Consider the following 17,680-nt stretch of genomic DNA (forward strand, 5'->3'; position numbering starts at 1 on the left):
TGCTAAGATGGGAGCAATAAAATGCTACTGCATGACACTGGGTAACCTTTTCATTTTTTGTCCAGATGCCTAGCTACCATGGTGCTAACTATAAATCACTTAAACTAAATATAAAGGATGTAAAGTTTGACTCTTCTTGTTACTGATCAGAATTGATCTGTCTGGGCTAGGGGAATCTCAGAAGTAAAATTTCAAATATTAGCAGCCACAAGCTGATACTTTTAGGGTCTTGTGTATGGTCTCTAAGTTACTCACAGGTAATAATAGCAGACTCCAAAGGTTATTTTGGATAATATGCCAGAAATTTTGGGTGCTATCCAAACTTTTGAGTTCTCCATCCTGCACTGATGCAAAGAGGTTTTCTACCTTAAGTAAAACTGTAGCACTGTCTTGCTTGTCTATGGTGGCTAACAGTTTTGCTTGATTGTTGTGTGCCTCTCACCTCAGGGCTTGCCGTACTGGAATAGAACAGCCAGGCCAGCAGAGGAGCTGTGAGATCTGTTGAGTCTATAACCAGAATAACTTCAAAAGTGTGTGTGTGTTTATGGGGGGAGAGTGTGGTGGTGGAGAATAGCATTAAATATGGGGTGTTGAGGGAACAGAAGAATATTTTAAAATATTCAGACAAAAGATTCCATTTTAGGGAAGGTTTACTTTTGGCATTAGTTCTCCCATCCCTAGTACTACTGCCATCTCCCAAAATAAAATTAACCAAGGCATCAAGGGGCAGAGAGCTGACTGAGTTAGATAGCTCTTTAGCAACAGGCTGCTTAATCTAATCTTGCCTAGCTTCTTCCCCAGCCTGTAATATTGTGTATTAAAGGTGGGTTGCTGAAGTAGGGTTTTAGTCAAACTTGTTTAGTTTGGCAGGTCTGAAGACAAGGTTCCTGCCCCCAGAGTTTTCAATCCAGATGACGACTAATAGCCCAAGGATTTGTTTGCTTTGCTTGTTGACAATGATTTGTACAGTTAATTTAATTTTCAAATGCATCACAAGAATGTAGGAAAGAAAAATGATTTGTCACATGCTCTTGGCAAAGTTATCGAGTTGAAACTGGTCGAAATGTTTGTGTAAACTCTAAAGGATTTTGGTATTTAGAATCATCATGATCCTCTTATATATGCGAATATTATATTTTCATGTTTCATGACTGGTAGAAAAACTGTTGTATGCTTTTAGGAAGAATTCAAGCAGAGTTATTCTGTCAGTGAAAAACTCTGAACAAGTTATTCCAGGAAATTTTTTATATAGGTAATTGCAATGTGAAATTTAGGAGTTTGTTAGAGTTTAGAGACTCTCCTGTCTGTGAAGATAGAAACTGATTTTTAGTTTTGCCATTTCTGGATTGTCTTTTATTAACAGATCTAAAAGAATCTCTTATATTGTAGCCTCACAAGTCACACTAAAGTCTTTAAACATAAGGTTTTTTTATGCACTCAAAAAGAGACACTTACCTTGGCGTACCTCAAAACTGAATAAAGACCTTATTTTCCCTTCTAAATTTAGGTAACATAATTTTAAACTCTGAATTTATCAGGCTTCTGCTGGGCTAATGAATGTAACATTGAGGGTAGAAAGTGTTGTCATAAGAATGGCCATACAGGGTCAGACCAAAGGTCCATTTAGCCCAGTATCCTGTCTTCCGACAGTGGCCAGTGCCAGGTGCCCCAGAGGGAATGAACAGAACAGGTAATGATCAAGTGATCCATTCTCTGTCGCTCATTCCCAGCTTCTGGCAAACAGAGGCTAGGGACACCATCCCTGCCCATCCTAGGTAATAGCCATTGATGGACCTATCCTCCATGAACTTATCTAGTTATTTTTCTTTTCTTTTCTTTTTTTTTTTTTTTTTTTTTTTTTCTATTTCTGTCCAGTGGTTAGAGTTAGGGTCTTGAAGTTGGGACTGCTAAGCTTTACTCCTACTTCTGCCTTTGACTCACTGTGTAACTTTGCACAAGATACTTAACCACCATCTGAGGCAGAGAAATTATTTTGGTTTGTAGTCTTAAATAGTACCATAGGTATGCCTGGTATGTTAGACAAGTCAAAGTGCCAGTTCCTGCCCTGAGGAGCTTCCAATCCTAATTTAAATTTAACACAGCATGGTTGGACAATTTAAAAAAAAAAAAAAGCCGGCGAAGGGAGTATGGGGGAGTGAAGTCTAGGACTGTGAAATATCCTGAGAGATTCTTATTGTTACTTACACATTTTCTGTCAGTTCTGCTTATTTGGTTAGTGTTTACAAATATTAAAATTTGGGGGATGGTGTCCGAAATAAGATCTGAAATGCTGTTTACCACAAATAGGTATGTCTTGTCTTTGAGAGACGGTACATTAGGATTTATACAAAGGTTTTCAAAGTATTTAAAGATCTTCTGATTTAAAAAGTGCGGTGGAAGTGCTAAGTGTTGTTACAACATTAGTGCTACACTTGGTGGTAATAGTCAGTCCAAGTTCTAGATATATACCGTACATTTAACAGTAAAATTAATCATAGGACTGGAAAGGACCTCGAGAGGTCGTCTTGTCCAGTCCACTGGACTCAAGGCAGGACTAAGTATTGTCTGGATCATCCCTGACAGGTGTTTGTCTAACCTGCTCTTAAAAACCTCCAATGAAGAGATTTCACAACTGCCCTAGGCAGTTTATTCCATGGTTTAACTACTCTGACAGGAATTTTTTCCTAATGTCCAAGCTAAACTTACCTTGCTGCAATTTAAGCCTATTGTTTCTTGTCCTATTCTCAGAGGTTAAAAAGAACAATTTTTCTCCCTCTTCTTTGTAACAACCTTTATGTACTTGAAAATTGTTATGTCCCCCCTCAGTCTTCTCTTCTTAAGCAAACCCAATTTTTTCAATCTCCCTTTATAGGTCATGGTTTTTTTGACATTTTATTCTTTTTTTTTCTTCCTCTTTTTTTGCATCAGTGTTACACTGTTGACTCATGTTTAGCTTGTGATCCACTATGACCCCCCAGATTCCTTTCCGCAGTACCCCTTCCTAGAAAGTCATTTCTGATTTTGTATGTGTGTAACTGATGGTTCCTTCCTAAGTGCTTTGCATTTGTCCTTATCATATTTAATTTTATTTACTTCAGACCATTTCCCCAGTTTGTCCAGGTCATTTTGAATTTTAATCCTGTCCTCCAAAGCACTTGCTACTCCTCCCAGCTTGGTGTCGTCCACAAACTTAAGTGTACTCTCTATGCCATTATCTAAATCATTGCTGAAGATAGTGAACAGAACTGGACCCAGGGCCGATCCCTGCAGGATCCCACTTGATAAGCCCATTCTCTTACCACAGTGGGCACTGATAGTTCCCAGTGGAAGTTGAGCCTGAAAAATAAAGTCCTAATTCTGTAATCTGATCCATATAGGGGGATACCTGTACCTGTGTAGAGCCACACTGTTAATGTCTTAATGGAAAGTAAATCCTCCACCCTGCTCCCCAAATCCACTGTCACCTTATCAGGAAAATCGTGGAGCCCATATTAGTGCTCCTGCAATTTTTATTTTATTGTCCAGTAAATTGTTCAGTTAAAGCAGGGGTCCTGCCTCATACTGAGAAAGAGGGACGATCAGCGAGTTATCTCAAGTGCCTGTACACAAATGCAAGAAGCCTGGGAAACAAACAGGGAGAACTGGAAGTCCTGGCACAGTCAAGGAATTATGATGTGATTGGAATAACAGAGACTTGGTGGGATAACTCACATGACTGGAGTACTGTCATGGATGGATATAAACTGTTCAGGAAGGACAGGCAGGGCAGAAAAGGTGGGGGAGTTGCATTGTATGTAAGGGAGCAGTGTGACTGCTCAGAACTCAAGTATGAAACTGCAGAAAAACCTGAGTGTCTCTGGATTAAGTTTAGAAGTGTGAGCAACAAGGGTGATGTCGTGGTGGGAGTCTGCTATAGACCACCGGACCAGGGGGATGAGGTGGACGAGGCTTTCTTCCGGCAAGTCATGGAAGTTACTAGATCGCATGCCCTGGTTCTCATGGGAGACTTCAATCATCCTGATATCTGCTGGGAGAGCAATACAGCGGTGCACAGACAATCCAGGAAGTTTTTGGAAAGGGTAGGGGACAATTTCCTGGGGCAAGTGCTGGAGGAACCAACTAGGGGAAGAGCTCTTCTTGACCTGCTACTCACAAACCGGGAAGAATTAGTAGGGGAAGCAAAAGTGGATGGGAACCTGGGAGGCAGTGACCATGAGATGGTCGAGTTCAGGATCCTGACACAGGGAAGAAAGGAGAGCAGCAGAATACGGACCCTGGACTTCAGAAAAGCAGACTTTGACTCCCTCATGGAACTGATGGGCAGGATCCACTGGGAGAATAACATGAGGGGGAAAGGAGTCCAGGAGAGCAGGCTGTATTTTAAAGAATCCTTATTGAGCTTACAGGGACAAACCATCCCGATGTGTAGAAAGAATAGTAAATATGGCAGGTGACCAGCTTGGCTTAACAGTGAAATCCTTGCTGATCTTGAACACAAAAAAGGAAGCTTACACGAAGTGGAAGACTGGACAAATGACCAGGGAAGAGTATAAAAATGTTGCTCGGGGATGCAGGAGTGAAATTAGGAAGGCCAAATCACACCTAGAGTTGCAGCTAGCAAGAGATGTTAAGAGTAACAAGAAGGGTTTCTTCAGGTATGTTAGCAACAAGAAGAAAGTCAAGGGAAGTGTGGGCCCCTTACTGAATGAGGGAAGCAGCCTAGTGACAGAGGATGTGGAAAAAGCGAATGTACTCAATGCTTTTTTGCCTCTGTCTTCACAAACAAGGTCAGCTCCCAGACTACTGCACTGGGCAGCACAGCATGGGGAGGAGGTGATCAGCCCTCTGTGAAAAAAGAAGTGTTTCGGGACTATTTAGAAGAGCTGAACGAGCACAAGTCCATGGGGCCGGATGCGCTGCATCCAAGAGTGCTAAAGGAGTTGGCGGATGTGATTGCAGAGCCATTGGCCATTATCTTTGAAAACTCATGGTGATCGGGGGAAGTCCCGGACGACTGGAAAAAGGCTAATGTAGTGCCCATCTTTAAAAAAGGGAAGAAGGAGGATCCTGGGAACTACAGGCCAGTCAGCCTCACTTCAGTCCCCGGAAAAATCATGCAGCAGGTCGTCAAGGAATCAATTCTGAAGCACTTAGACGAGAGGAAAGTGATCAGGAACAGGCAGCATGGATTCACCAAGGGCAAGTCATGCCTGACTAATCTAATTGCCTTCTGTGAAGAGGTAATTGGCTCTGTGGATGAGGGGAAAGCGGTGGACGTGTTGTTCCTTGACTTTAGCAAAGCTTTTGACACTGTCTCCCACAGTATTCTTGCCAGCAAGTTAAAGAAGTATGGGCTGGATGAATGCACTATAAGGTGGATAGAAAGCTGGCTAGATTGTCGGGCTCAACGGGTAGTGATCAATGGCTCCATGTCTAGTTGGCAGCCGGTATCAAGTGGAGTGCCCAAAGGGTTGGTCCTCGGGCCGGTTTTGTTCAATATCTTCATAAATGATCTGGAGGATGGTGTGGATTGCACCCTCAGCAAGTTTGCAGATGACACTAAACTGGGAGGAGAGGTAGATACGCTGGAGGGTAGGGATAGGATACAGAGGGCCCTAGACAAATTGGAGGATTGGGCCAAAAGAAATCTGATGAGGTTCAACAAGGACAAGTGCAGAGTCCTGCACTGAGGACGGAAGAATCCCATGCACCGCTACAGACTAGGGACTGAATGGCTTGGCAGCAGTTCTGCAGAGAAGGACCTAGGGGTTAGAGTGGACGAGAAGCTGGATATGAGTCAACAGTGTGCCATTGTTGCCAAGAAGGCCAATGGCATTTTGGGATGTGTAAGTAGGGGCATTGCCAGCATATCGAGGGACGTGATCGTTCCCCTCTATTCGACATTGGTGAGGCCTCATCTGGAGTACTGTGTCCAGTTTTGGGCCCCACACTACAAGAAGGATGTGGAAAAATTGGAAAGAGTCCAGCAGAGGGCAACAAAAATGATTAGGGGACTGGAACACATGACTTATGAGGAGAGGCTGAGGGAACTGGGATTGTTTAGTCTGCAGAAGAGAAGAATGAGGGGGGATTTGATAGCTGCTTTCAACTACCTGAAAGGGGGTTCCAAAGAGGATGGATCTAGGCTGTTCTCAGAGGTAGCTGATGACAGAACAAGGAGTAATGGCTTCAAGTTGCAGTGGGGGAGGTTTAGGTTGGATATTAGGAAAAACTTTTTCACTAGGAGGGTGGTGAAACACTAGAATGCGTTACCTAGGGAGGTGGCGGAATCTCCTTCCTTAGAAGTTTTTAAGGTCAGGCTTGACAAAGCCCTGGCTGGGATGATTTAGGTGGGGATTGGTCGTGCTTTGAGTAGGGGGTTGGACTAAATGACCTCCTGAGGTCCCTTCCAACCCTGATATTCTATGATTTTATGAAAGCAAAACTGACTTTTTCCTGTCATGGACACTACAGTGGGTTCAGCTGCGTTGTCAAAATTTGGTGCTTCTCTCCAACAATCGGCTCTTAGTGAGTGGGCTCAGTGAATACAGAAGACAAAGGGGAAGTTGATAGTAAAGAATATAAACCAGAAGTTAAGAATTGTAGAAAATTGACAAAGGAACCCAAGGAACAAAAGGAAGAATCTATTACCATCAGCATTAAGGACAATAAGAAGTTTTTCAAATATATTAGGAAGAAAAAGAATTCTGACAATGGCATTGGTTCATCAGTAGATGGAAGTGGAGAATGATCAATAATGATGCAGAAAAGGCAGAAGTGTTCAGTAAATATTTCTGTTCTGTATTTGGGGGGAAAAACAGATGAGTCTCATTATATGATAACATTCTTTCTGTTCTGCTGCTGTTTCAGGAGGATGTTAAACAGGAGCTTCTAAAGTCACACTTTCAAATCAGCAAGTCCAGATAACTTGCGCCAATAAGTTTTGAAAATGCTGGCTGAGGAGCTTGCTGGACCGTTAATGTTGATTATTTATTTATTTATTTATTTTATTTTTAAATAAGCCTTCGAGCACTGCTGAAGTTCCAGAAGACTGCAGGAATACTAATGTTGTGCCAATTTTTAAAAAGGGTAAATGGGGTGACTGGGTAATTATAGGCATGTCAGCCTATCATCGATTCCAGGCAAGATAATGGAGCAGCTGATATGGGACTTGATTAATAATGAACTAAAGGAGGGTAATCTAATTAATTCAGATCACCATGGGTTTATGGAAAATAGATCCTGTCAAACTAACTTGATGTCTTTTTTTTTTTTTTTTTTTTTTTTTTGGGTGGGGGGTGAAATTACAAGTTTGGTTGATAAAGGTTATAGTCTTGAGGTAATATACTTCTATTTCTGTAAGATGTTTGACTTGGTACCACACAACATTTTGATTAAAAATCTAAAGTGATATAACATTAACATGGCATACATTAAATGGTTTAAAACTTTTGTCTGGATCTAATCTAATAAACATTTCATGTACAGTTCCTCTGTCGGAAGTGCACTCCCACGAAGACGCTGCTGTACATACATTACCATTGGAATGATATGCATCTTCATTGGAGTTGGATTAACTGTGAGTAATGCACTTAATATTAATTTTCAGTGGGTCTCCTCCCTTTTCCAGCATTTAAGTAGAGTCTCTTCAATTTCTACCTCAGTATTGCCTGTCACCATCCTACTAATCACGTACTTATGTTCTGGCATGCAACTTTAAAAGGCTGGTGGGCTCTTTTAAGGTGGTGATTAGAGCTGGCTGGGACACTCTGTTTCAGTTCCATGAGAAACTTTGAGGTTTTGGAAAAAAAATTATTCCTGATTTGGGATAAAAAGCCAAAACCTCAACATTTTTTGCAGAACTGAAATTTCACAATGCTTAGTTTCGGAAACTCTGAAGCATTCCCTCAACGGGAACATTTTAGTGTTTCTGAAACAAGGAATGCTCCTTGGCCTCCTGCCAGGTGAGGAGCTTGGAAGCCCGAGCTCCCCAGCAGCCTGCCATATAGGCAGGAAATTAGGCTTCTTAGGTCTGGTTTCCATCAGCCATTTCATTGAAATTGACCCATTCCAATAGAATGTTTCAGTTTCACAATTCAGCATTTTCCAATAGAACATTTGTGACCAGCTCTAGTTGTGATATTGATCTAGCTTCAAGAGACTGCCTGGAAGCCATATAAGCTAAACCTTCCTGTCCCTGAGGTACGGGAGTAAAATATATATAGTCTGTAGAAAACTTCTGATAGAGTACTAGGCACAAGACCACCTTTAAGGCCACTGAGTAAGTGTGACATACCAGCATACAGTCCAGACTAATGAGCAGTTATGTTGCTCCTGCCCTGCAACCTTGGGTGCCTTACAATGCCTTGCTGAAGTAGCTCTCACCTGAGTTGCTCACAAACATGCAAGCCGCATCCTGAGTGTCTGTATGTTCCTCCAGCCTGCCAGCCACGTTTGGGTTACACTCTGGTTGTCATCAGTGGTGGCTATACCGCAGGGTGACCCCATCACATCCCCAGTCTTAGATTTTCTCCAAGAAACATATGTCCTATACTGCCCAGCCTTCTCCTGGACAGTACAAATTATATTCCGTCAGTTATTCCTTTAAGAGACGGATATGCACACAACTTGTCACCCCAAATATTTACCCAGACACTTCAATTTGAATACTCTGGATTAGATAAACAATAAAGTTTAGTAACTACAAAGAGAGAGATTTTAAGTGAATACAAGTAATGAGCCATAAAAGTCAAAAAGGAAAATAAAGATAAAATAAAGGAAAATCAAGATAAAATGTTTACTAATACCTAACTTAACAAACTATATCAGATTCAAACAAAATTTCTCACCACATGCTTTCAGCAGCTTTACTGACCAAACCCCTAAAGGTCAGGTTTTGTCCCCCAGAGTACTTTGTTGCTTCAAGTGCAGTGAATATAATGGTCAGGGGAAAGGGTGCCTTAGGACATTTGTCCCTTCTTTTTATTGTTTCAGTCCTTTTCTTGAAAAACATTTCCAGCTGGACACTAGGAGACAAAGAGTCTATGGAGAAGAATGTTCCCTGCTGGATTTTTATCACCCTTTTGAGCTTTCTTTTTGTTTCCCTTCCTGCGTGATGACTCCGTTTACTGCTTAAGTGCAAATTAAGCAGAGCACACCTTTCTTTGTTTAGGACAGACTTGTTTGCCGCCCTCTGTTTGCGCAGGGATGTGGGGTTTGAATCATATGTTAATAACACTATATAGGCAAATCTTACAACTTTACATACAATGTTGCCACGCATCAGGACCATACTGACCAGCAAATTACAAGTTTTCAAAGGGTACCTTACAAGACATGCCTTCTACAAAAATTATTTCAGTAGTGTTTAGGGTATGAACACAGGGTGTATACATTCTGTCACAGAAAGATAGAAGATATGATTTGCAAAAGGTGCCTATGTAAATGGAGAGGTAAATAGTTAAGCAACACATGACTGACAAATACAATGCAGACAAGCACAAAGTAATACTTATTGTAAGAAAATAATTTTAACTACTTGAAAGAAATGGATGGATTCTGTTTTAACTGTAACAGTTCATAAAGATCAGTCAACACACCTGGTGAGTGTGCTGTAGTGGTAAAAAAAAATCAAACAAGCTGTTAGGCTATATTAGAAAGGGACATAGTTTAATGTTGCATATATTGATATACCATTATATATATTGATGGTACTCTTACCTTGTCTTCTGTTTCTTTCTTAAAATGGATATAGGAGAGATGAGAAGAGCAGCAAAAATTATTAGAGACATGGAAAGATTTGCATATGCAGAGAGATTTAGAACATCAGATGTGTTTACAGGTAGATGTGTAAGAGGGCCAGATAGAGAGATGTAAAATAACAAAAAGTGCGGAGAAGGTAATCTTGATGTTCTTACTTAGCCTGTCCAATAAAAGTAGACCAGTGCATCATGCAGTGAAATTAAAAGGCAACAGCAAGAATTTGGGCTGTTACCACTCAAGAAAGAGATCTTGGAGTCAAAAAAACAAACAGAATGTTGGGAATCATTAAGAAAGTAATAGATAATAAGATGGAAAATATCATATTGGCTCTGTAAAAATCCATGGTATGCCCACACCATGAAAACTCTGTGCAGATCTGGTCGTTCCATCTCAAAAAAGATATATTGGAATTAGAAAAGGGCAACAAAAATGATTAGGGGTATGGAACGGCTTCCATATGAGGAGAAATTAATAAGACTGGAACTTCTCAGCTTTGAAAAGAGCCAGCTAAAGGGGAATATGATTGAGGTCTATAAAATCTGTAAGGAAGTGTTATTTACTTCTCCTCATAACACAAGAACTAGGGGTCACCAAATGAAATTAATAGGCAGCAGGTTTAAAACAAACAAAAGGAAGTATTTCTTCACACAACGCACAGTCAGCCTGTGGAACTCTTTGCCAGAGGATGTTGTGAAGGCCAAGACCATAACAGGGTTCAAAAAAGAACTAGATAAGTTCATGGAGGATAGGTCCATCAGTGGCTATTAGCCAGGATGGGCAGGGTTGGTGTCCCTAGCTTCTGTTTGCCAGAAACTGGGAATGGGCGACAGGGGATGGATCACTTGATGATTACTTGTTCTGTCCATTCCCTCTGGAGCACCTGGCGTTGGCTACTGTCGGAAGACAGGATACTGGGCTAGATGCACCATTGGTCTGACCCAGTGTGGCTGTTCTTATGTTTGCTCTAGCCGGTTGGAACAGTGCCCAAGACTAGAGGAGGACAAAAAGGGGTTTCGTCCTGGGGCCACTGGGGACCAAGCTGACCCCTGATATAACTTACACCAACTGTTCACAACATCAGGGGCTGTTTGGGTAGCCAGGGATCAGCCCAATGCACCAGCAGCTTAGCAATGCCCTCTGTGGTATCATTCATTGACAGGTGATATCGCCGCCTTCTTAATAGGCAGGTGGAATCCTCCACTAGCCAGCTAAACTGGCTTTACAGCTGCTTTGTGCTGGCAGATAGGTGCAAAGCAGCCACAGTGTGACCACGATTCTGGCCCAGCCAGTGTAAAACTAGTAAAAGGAAATGCAAGTACTCTTCTCCAGTGTATCACTGACCCGTAGAGCTCATTGTTACAGGAATTGAGGTCAAGAGCTTAGTAGGATTCAGAAAGGATTAGAAAGTTTATAGATCAATAAGAACATCTACATGTACGTTACGTAACTTAACAAAGTATAAGGAATAGAAATCCGGGAATAAGCCAACAACTAACCAAAATTCTCCCATTGACAGTTTATTTAATAACAGTTCATGGTGGAAGCTATATGCCTTTCTCTGAGACATCTGGTATTGGTCACTGTTAACCACTGTTAACAATACCTTTAAAAGGATTACTGGAGTGATGCAGAATGGCAATCGCTACGTAATACCAATAAATATAATAAATATTAACGATAATTAGTAGTGATGCTACTGCATATTAGTAGTCATGCTAGACCATCTTTAGTTAGTTAAAATCACCTTTCCATTATTTTATCATCAGAACATAAAAACGGCCATACTGGGTCAGACCAAAGGTCCGTCTAGCTCAGTATCCTGTCTTATGGCAGTGGCCAATACCACATGCTTCCAAGGGAATGAACAGAACAGGTAATCATCATGTGATCCATGCACTATCGCCCATTCCCAGCTTCTGGCAAACAAAGGCTAGGGGCACCATCCCTGCCCATCCTGGCTAATAACCATTGATGGACCTCTCCTCTATGAATATATTGAATTCTTTTTTGAACTATTATAGTCTTGGCCTTCACAACGTCCTCTGGCAAAGAGTTCCACAGGTTGACTGTGCATTGTGTGAAGAAATACTTCCTTTTGTTTGTTTTAAATCTGCTGCCTATTAATTTCATTTGGTGACCCCTAGTCCTGGTGTTATGAGGATTAAATAACACTTCCTTATTTACTTTCTCCACACCAGTCATGATTTTATAGACCTCAATCATATCCCCCCTTAGTTGTCTCTTTTCCAAGCTGAAAAGTCTCAGTTTTATTAATCTCTCCCCATACGAAAGCTGTTCCATACTCCTAATCATTTTTGTTGCTCTTTTCTGCACCTTTTCCAGTTCCAACATATCTTTTTTGAGATGGGGCAACCACATCTGTACGTAGAATTCAAGGTGTGGGTGTATCATGGATTTATATAGAGTTAATATGATATTTTCTGTCTTATTATCTGTTCCTTTCTTAATGATTCCCAACATTTTTAGCTTTTTTGACTGTCGCTGCATATTGAGTGGATGTTTTCAGACAACTATCCACAATGACTCCAAGATCTCTTTCTTGAGTGGCAATGGCTAATTTAGACCACATCATTTTATATGTATAGTTGGGATTGTTTTCCAATGTGCATTACTTTGCATTTATCAACAATGAATTTCATCTGCCCTTTTGTTGCCCAGTCACCCAGTTTTGTGAGATCCCTTTGTAACTCTTCGCAGTCTGTTTAGACTTAACTATCTTGAGTAGTTATGTATCATCTGCAAATTTTGTCCCCTCACTGTTTACCCCTTTTTCCAGATCATTTATAAATAAGTTGAATAGGACTGGGCCCAGTACAGACCCCTTGGGGACACCACTATTTACCTCTTTCCATTCTGAAAACTGACCATTTATTCCTACCCTTTGTTTCCTATCTTTTAACCAGTTACCAGTCCATAAGAGGACCTTCCCTCTTATCGCATGACAGCTTACTTTGCTTAAGAGCCTTTGGTGAGGGACCTTGTCAAAGGCTTTCTGAAAATCAAAGTACAGTGTATCCACTGGATCACCCTTGTCCACATGCTTGTTGATCCCCTCAAAGAATTCTAGTAGATTGGTGAGGCATGATTTTTCTTTATAAAAAAACATGTTGACTCTTCACCAACAAATCATGTTCATCTATGTCTCTGATAATTCTGTTCTTTACTATAGTTTCAACCAGTTTGCCTGGTACTGAAGTTAGGCTTACCAGCCTATACTTGCCACGGTCACCTCTGAAGTCTTTTTTAAAAATTGGTGCCACATAAACCATCTTCCTATCTTGTACAGAAGCCGATTTAAATGATAGGTTACATACCACATTTAGCAGTTCTGCAATTTCACATTTGAGTTCCTTCAGAACTCTTGGGTGAATACCATTTGGTCCTGGTGACATATTACTGTTTCATTTATTAATCTGTTCCAAAACCTCCTCAAACTGGGACACATCCTCAGATTTGTCCCCTAAAAAGAATGGCTAAGGTTTGCGAATCTCCCTCACATCCTCAGCTGTGAAGACCAATGTGAATAATTCATTTAATTTCTCTGCAATGGCCTTCTCATCCCTGAGTGCTCCTTTAGCATCTCAGTCATCCAGCCTGATTTTGATTCTTTCTCTTACTTCAACAAACTTACATTTTATCATTTATAATCCTGTGATTCTCAGACTATAATTATTTTAGGAATCTAGATGCAAGTCAGAGAAGGAAATATAGAAAGAAGTGTTTTTCCACTTCTTGTGAAGTTCCCAAACTTTTTCCTATGGTGGCTTGACCCAGCAAATTTTGTTTTGATTCTGTGGCCTTACTGATGAATTGTGCTTTTAGTTATTGAGAAGTCAATAATTAATTGGTGTTAACTAATAGTTATTCCAAGTTCTATCAGCTAGGTTAACTCTTGAGTTATTCCATAACTAGGTCTGTTGTAGCACAGAACCTGGCCATATCCCTCCGCATTGGCTAGCACATTATTGACATTCACTTTTATTGTCAGATGTTCATACCTTCTTAGGGTCGCCTCATCCAAGTTCCTTAATTTGGTGTTTATGCTTCCTACTTCCTTCAAGTTCACATGCAGCACAGGTGACCTGCCATCTTTTTGGATCCTGTCTTCTGGATTTTGAGTCTGCAAAGGCTTCTCCAAACAATCATTCTTGTATTTCCTGTGCAGCAGTGTCCTGCCAGCCTCTGCAGAGAGCTCAGTAGTCTCACTCTGCTAGTCGAGTTGGCTCCTGCCACTGAGAGAGGCAGGCAGCAGAAGGGCTGGTGCAGTTTTAGTGGGGACTAGCAGCACAATATAGTTCCATCCTGTTCTCCCTGGCAGTGGTGGAAAGGGAGGGGAAGAATTCTGAGTCCAGGGATGGATTTTTTTAGTCTAGAGAGTTGCATAAGGTGTATTCTTACCCTGAGAGTGTTCTGTCAGAGAGGGCTCACGGGGAGGATGTGGTGCTGAACTGTAGAGAGGTTAAGTAGGAAGAGGAACAATTTTCAGCTTAAGGGCATTGGGCTGGGGCGGGAAGGCTTCTGAGAAGTAGGAGGGTTGAACAGGGTTAGGGGAGATTGAGTCAGGAGGGAGATGGGAAGTTTGAGAGCAGGGGAAAATGGGGCTGGCTGGTGTGTGGACGGGAAGGATGGAAGGGTAACAGCTAGATGTTGGGAGAGTTGGTAATATGAGACAACAATGTGGTCACAGAAAGATACTGTCTCCTCCCATGCTGCTGTCTTCTATAAAGCTTCCAGGTTTTCATCCTGATATGGGGATGGTGCTTTTTTGTTCCCATTTCCTTACCAAATTCCCTTTCTTCTCACTCTGATGCTTTTCTGTGGCACCCCAATTGCAGTGTTCCAGTTTTCTCCTTGAAAATCTGACCCACCTGCTGGGATGAAGGGATATAGATTGATAGTGTAGCCTCACCACTTACTGTGGGTGCCAGCCACCATTACTTTTCCGTCAGTAAATCTCCCATTAACTATTGGCCCAAATCTTGGCTCGTCAAAGTGAAACATTCCTTTTGTAAACTAGACCGGAAATCATAATCCAAACTTCCCTTTCCATCTGAGATCCAGGACCATAAAAGGTTTCTCTCTATCTGCCATTTCAGCCCCAATATGGGGAGGATTTCTTCTGTTCTCTCCCATTTACAAGGCATCCTCTCAGGAATGTGGGTTCTGTTTCTAGTGTACTGTAGCTATGTATCAAATTCCTGCAGTTTCTCTCCCCTTCCTGTATACTTACCTATGCCTACCCTAACAACCTTATACCTGTACCTCAATCCACACACTACCGGGAAAAAAACAACCTTATCCTCTCCCCGGGCACCTATTTACCCTCCAATCTCAAGAGCTGAACACAATCACCTGGCACGCTACGGTTCATACTGTCACCAATGAAATGGGAAAGCTGCTCCCATGGTTTGTCAATAGAGGTTGGTGCTGCTATGTAATATCACTGTAAATATCATCCAGTCTTCTGGGGGTGAATGCAGCCCATTTCCTCTAAGCAACCAAACTCCTGCATTTCTATTACATGGTGGGGAAGAGAGGTTTGGGGATGGGGTTGGGAACATAAAGGGTCTACATCCTTGTCCCCAGACTGCAGAACAGTAATGGAACCTGTAGTCACTACTGCAGCCTTTGAATGACAGCAACCCCACAGCTACATATTGTGGTGCAAGGAGCTCCCTGCACAGGAGTTGAATTTTTCTCTTTATGAGCTTACTGACACCATTCACTTGCACAGTATAACTGCCCTGGTTCTGTGACGGCCTTTTGCACCCTCAGATGAGTAGTGGAGGGCTGGCCTGTAGTGGAGGGAGTGAAAGTAAGAAACTGTATGTAGTTTAAAGGCAATTTCTTTGAGTTTTGGTACGATTTTTAAATATTGGCATTGTTGACCTAAAATAAAAAATCTTCATGGGACTAAAAAAAAAAGGTACTGTGACCCTTGACAGTGCCTATTAAGTTTTTTTCCCCTCTCAAATTGCTCAGACTATTGTGTTGCTGACATTTGTTTTTCTTTTTTTTAGGTTGGTACGCAAGATTTTGCCAGGCGTTTCCATGCAACATATGTTTCTTGGGCTATTGCTTATCTCTTAGGCTTGATCTGCCTTATTCGAGCCTGTTACTGGGGAGCCATAAAAGTTAGTTATCCAGAGCACAGTTTTGCATAGGCTTATAATGGTAGATTATAGCAGGTGAAAAAGTCTAGTGATTCTGGATGCTACATGTTGGACATTTTTAAATCTTTTCCTTTAAGGATTCCATTCTGTTACAAGTAGTTTTAAGACAGGGGATCTTTTAAGAACAAATGTTCATTGCACTACGTTATATGCAAATAGTTTGTTTTGCTGCTAGATTCCCAAGCTCTGAATACTAAAGCTTTGTTTACATGTTCATGCACCTGTCTTAAAGGTATTGTTAAATTTAATTCCAACAAACAGTATTAAATTTTACGTTTCCTTTTTATTATGTTAAGATCATTATGTTAAGTGCCATTGTTTGGGTGGTCAGTAAGTACTCAGAAGCAACAGGTGTTTATAAGTGTTTCTACAATAGCTTCACATTTGTACTTACGTTTTCATTAAAACTGTATTAAAGTGGCTTGCTTTAAAATCTAAGCAATAAGCAATTTGCTTGAACTGCTTACTGTAACTTTTACCTAAGATCATAATGACCTTATTCAGGAAGTGAAATTTACGAGTGTACTTTTGAAGACTGACACTGTTGCTAGAGAGACAACATTTGTAAACACTGTATGCTTTCCGGTTTTCAGGTAGAGAAATGCAATATTTTGCTAATCCAGTTAGAAACAGAAATGTCAGTTTATCCATTGTTGGAATTCAACTTGGATAAATTTTTTTTTCAAGGATCCTGGGACTTATTAATGTTTCTTTTTTACAGGCAAATCCTAAAAGCCATGTTTGGATTTATGGAACTTTGCTCTGGTTGTTTGTGTGAGTTCCTTTACAGGGTTGAAGGGAAGTGTTTCATATGACTTGTTTTATAATACTTAGGTGTCATTTAGCTGAACATAGGGTGACAATGGGTTACCTCTTACTTTCATCTGATCATCGTAAACTTTTCCCGTTGGGAGAATTTTGCCCTGGTCATTGCAAAAGGAGGTACTGCTGCAATATGAAAATGAGTAAACTGTTACTCTGATCATTCCATCAAAATATAGCTTGTCAATTTGACATTGGCAATTCATTCAAGAGAATGCGGAAACTGAAACCAGTTTAATTTTCTAATGATGTATTCACAAAGGATTAAGGGACCAGTTCTTGTACTGCCCATCTTTACAGTTTTAAACTAGTGTTTTGCTAAATTCAGAAGGAATGTCCTGAGCTCTTTAGAAGACAGTAGTCTGTAGTGAATGGGGTTGGGGTAAATTAATGTGGATGTTCCAGGGATACGTATATTATTTTAAATTATCTATGTTCCTGTTAGGACAAAGTGACATTCAGATGAGGATTTGGAGCACAATAAATGTATTCTTCAAATTGTAAATGACATGTCTTTGTATGATGATAAATGTACAAAAGCAGTAGCTCAGGATTACAATGTACCTTTTAAAATAAACTAATAAAGATTATTATTCAAAGTTAATACCCTTTCCTTCTATGTAAAGGATGCATATGTGCCTAATTAGAAGAGTCTGACCAAATGGCATGGGAGCAGTGCAGATGTCTTTTACAGAATGTGTGTGGTCACTCCCTTACCTGAGAGTGCCAATCTAAAGAACAGGATTAGGCCTCTAAAAGAATTGGTACAAGCAAGCTAGTAAACTATTCTTGTGAAAGGGAGTGTCTAGCTGTTGTGGGGCCAGGTAGAAGATAAGTCCACTTGCTTCTAATAACTTATAATGCCATTAGGCATTTGAGACAACTGTCAAAACCTCCTGGGA

At 40.9% G+C, this 17,680-nt stretch overlaps 1 protein-coding gene across 4 annotated transcripts in view; it reads left to right on the plus strand.

Annotated features, from left to right (window-relative positions):
* PIP4P2 (phosphatidylinositol-4,5-bisphosphate 4-phosphatase 2) overlaps window positions 1-17,382 on the plus strand; it is a 61,241-nt gene extending 43,859 nt beyond the window's left edge. For 2 of the 4 annotated variants that reach the window (XM_043539367.1, XM_043539366.1), the window contains exons 6-8: window positions 7,489-7,579; window positions 15,804-15,917; window positions 16,678-17,382. In XM_043539367.1, the coding sequence (XP_043395302.1) occupies window positions 7,489-7,579; window positions 15,804-15,917; window positions 16,678-16,734 (262 nt within the window). In that variant the 3' untranslated portion in view covers window positions 16,735-17,382. Of the gene's footprint in view, window positions 1-7,488; window positions 7,580-15,803 lie in introns of all 4 variants that reach the window. The other 2 variants (XM_007052907.4, XM_037892319.2) reach the window with 1 other exon arrangement.
* The last annotated feature ends 298 nt before the right edge of the window (window positions 17,383-17,680 follow it).

This window comes from Chelonia mydas, chromosome 2, assembly GCF_015237465.2.
Source record: "Chelonia mydas isolate rCheMyd1 chromosome 2, rCheMyd1.pri.v2, whole genome shotgun sequence".
Lineage (NCBI taxonomy): Eukaryota > Metazoa > Chordata > Testudines > Cheloniidae > Chelonia > Chelonia mydas.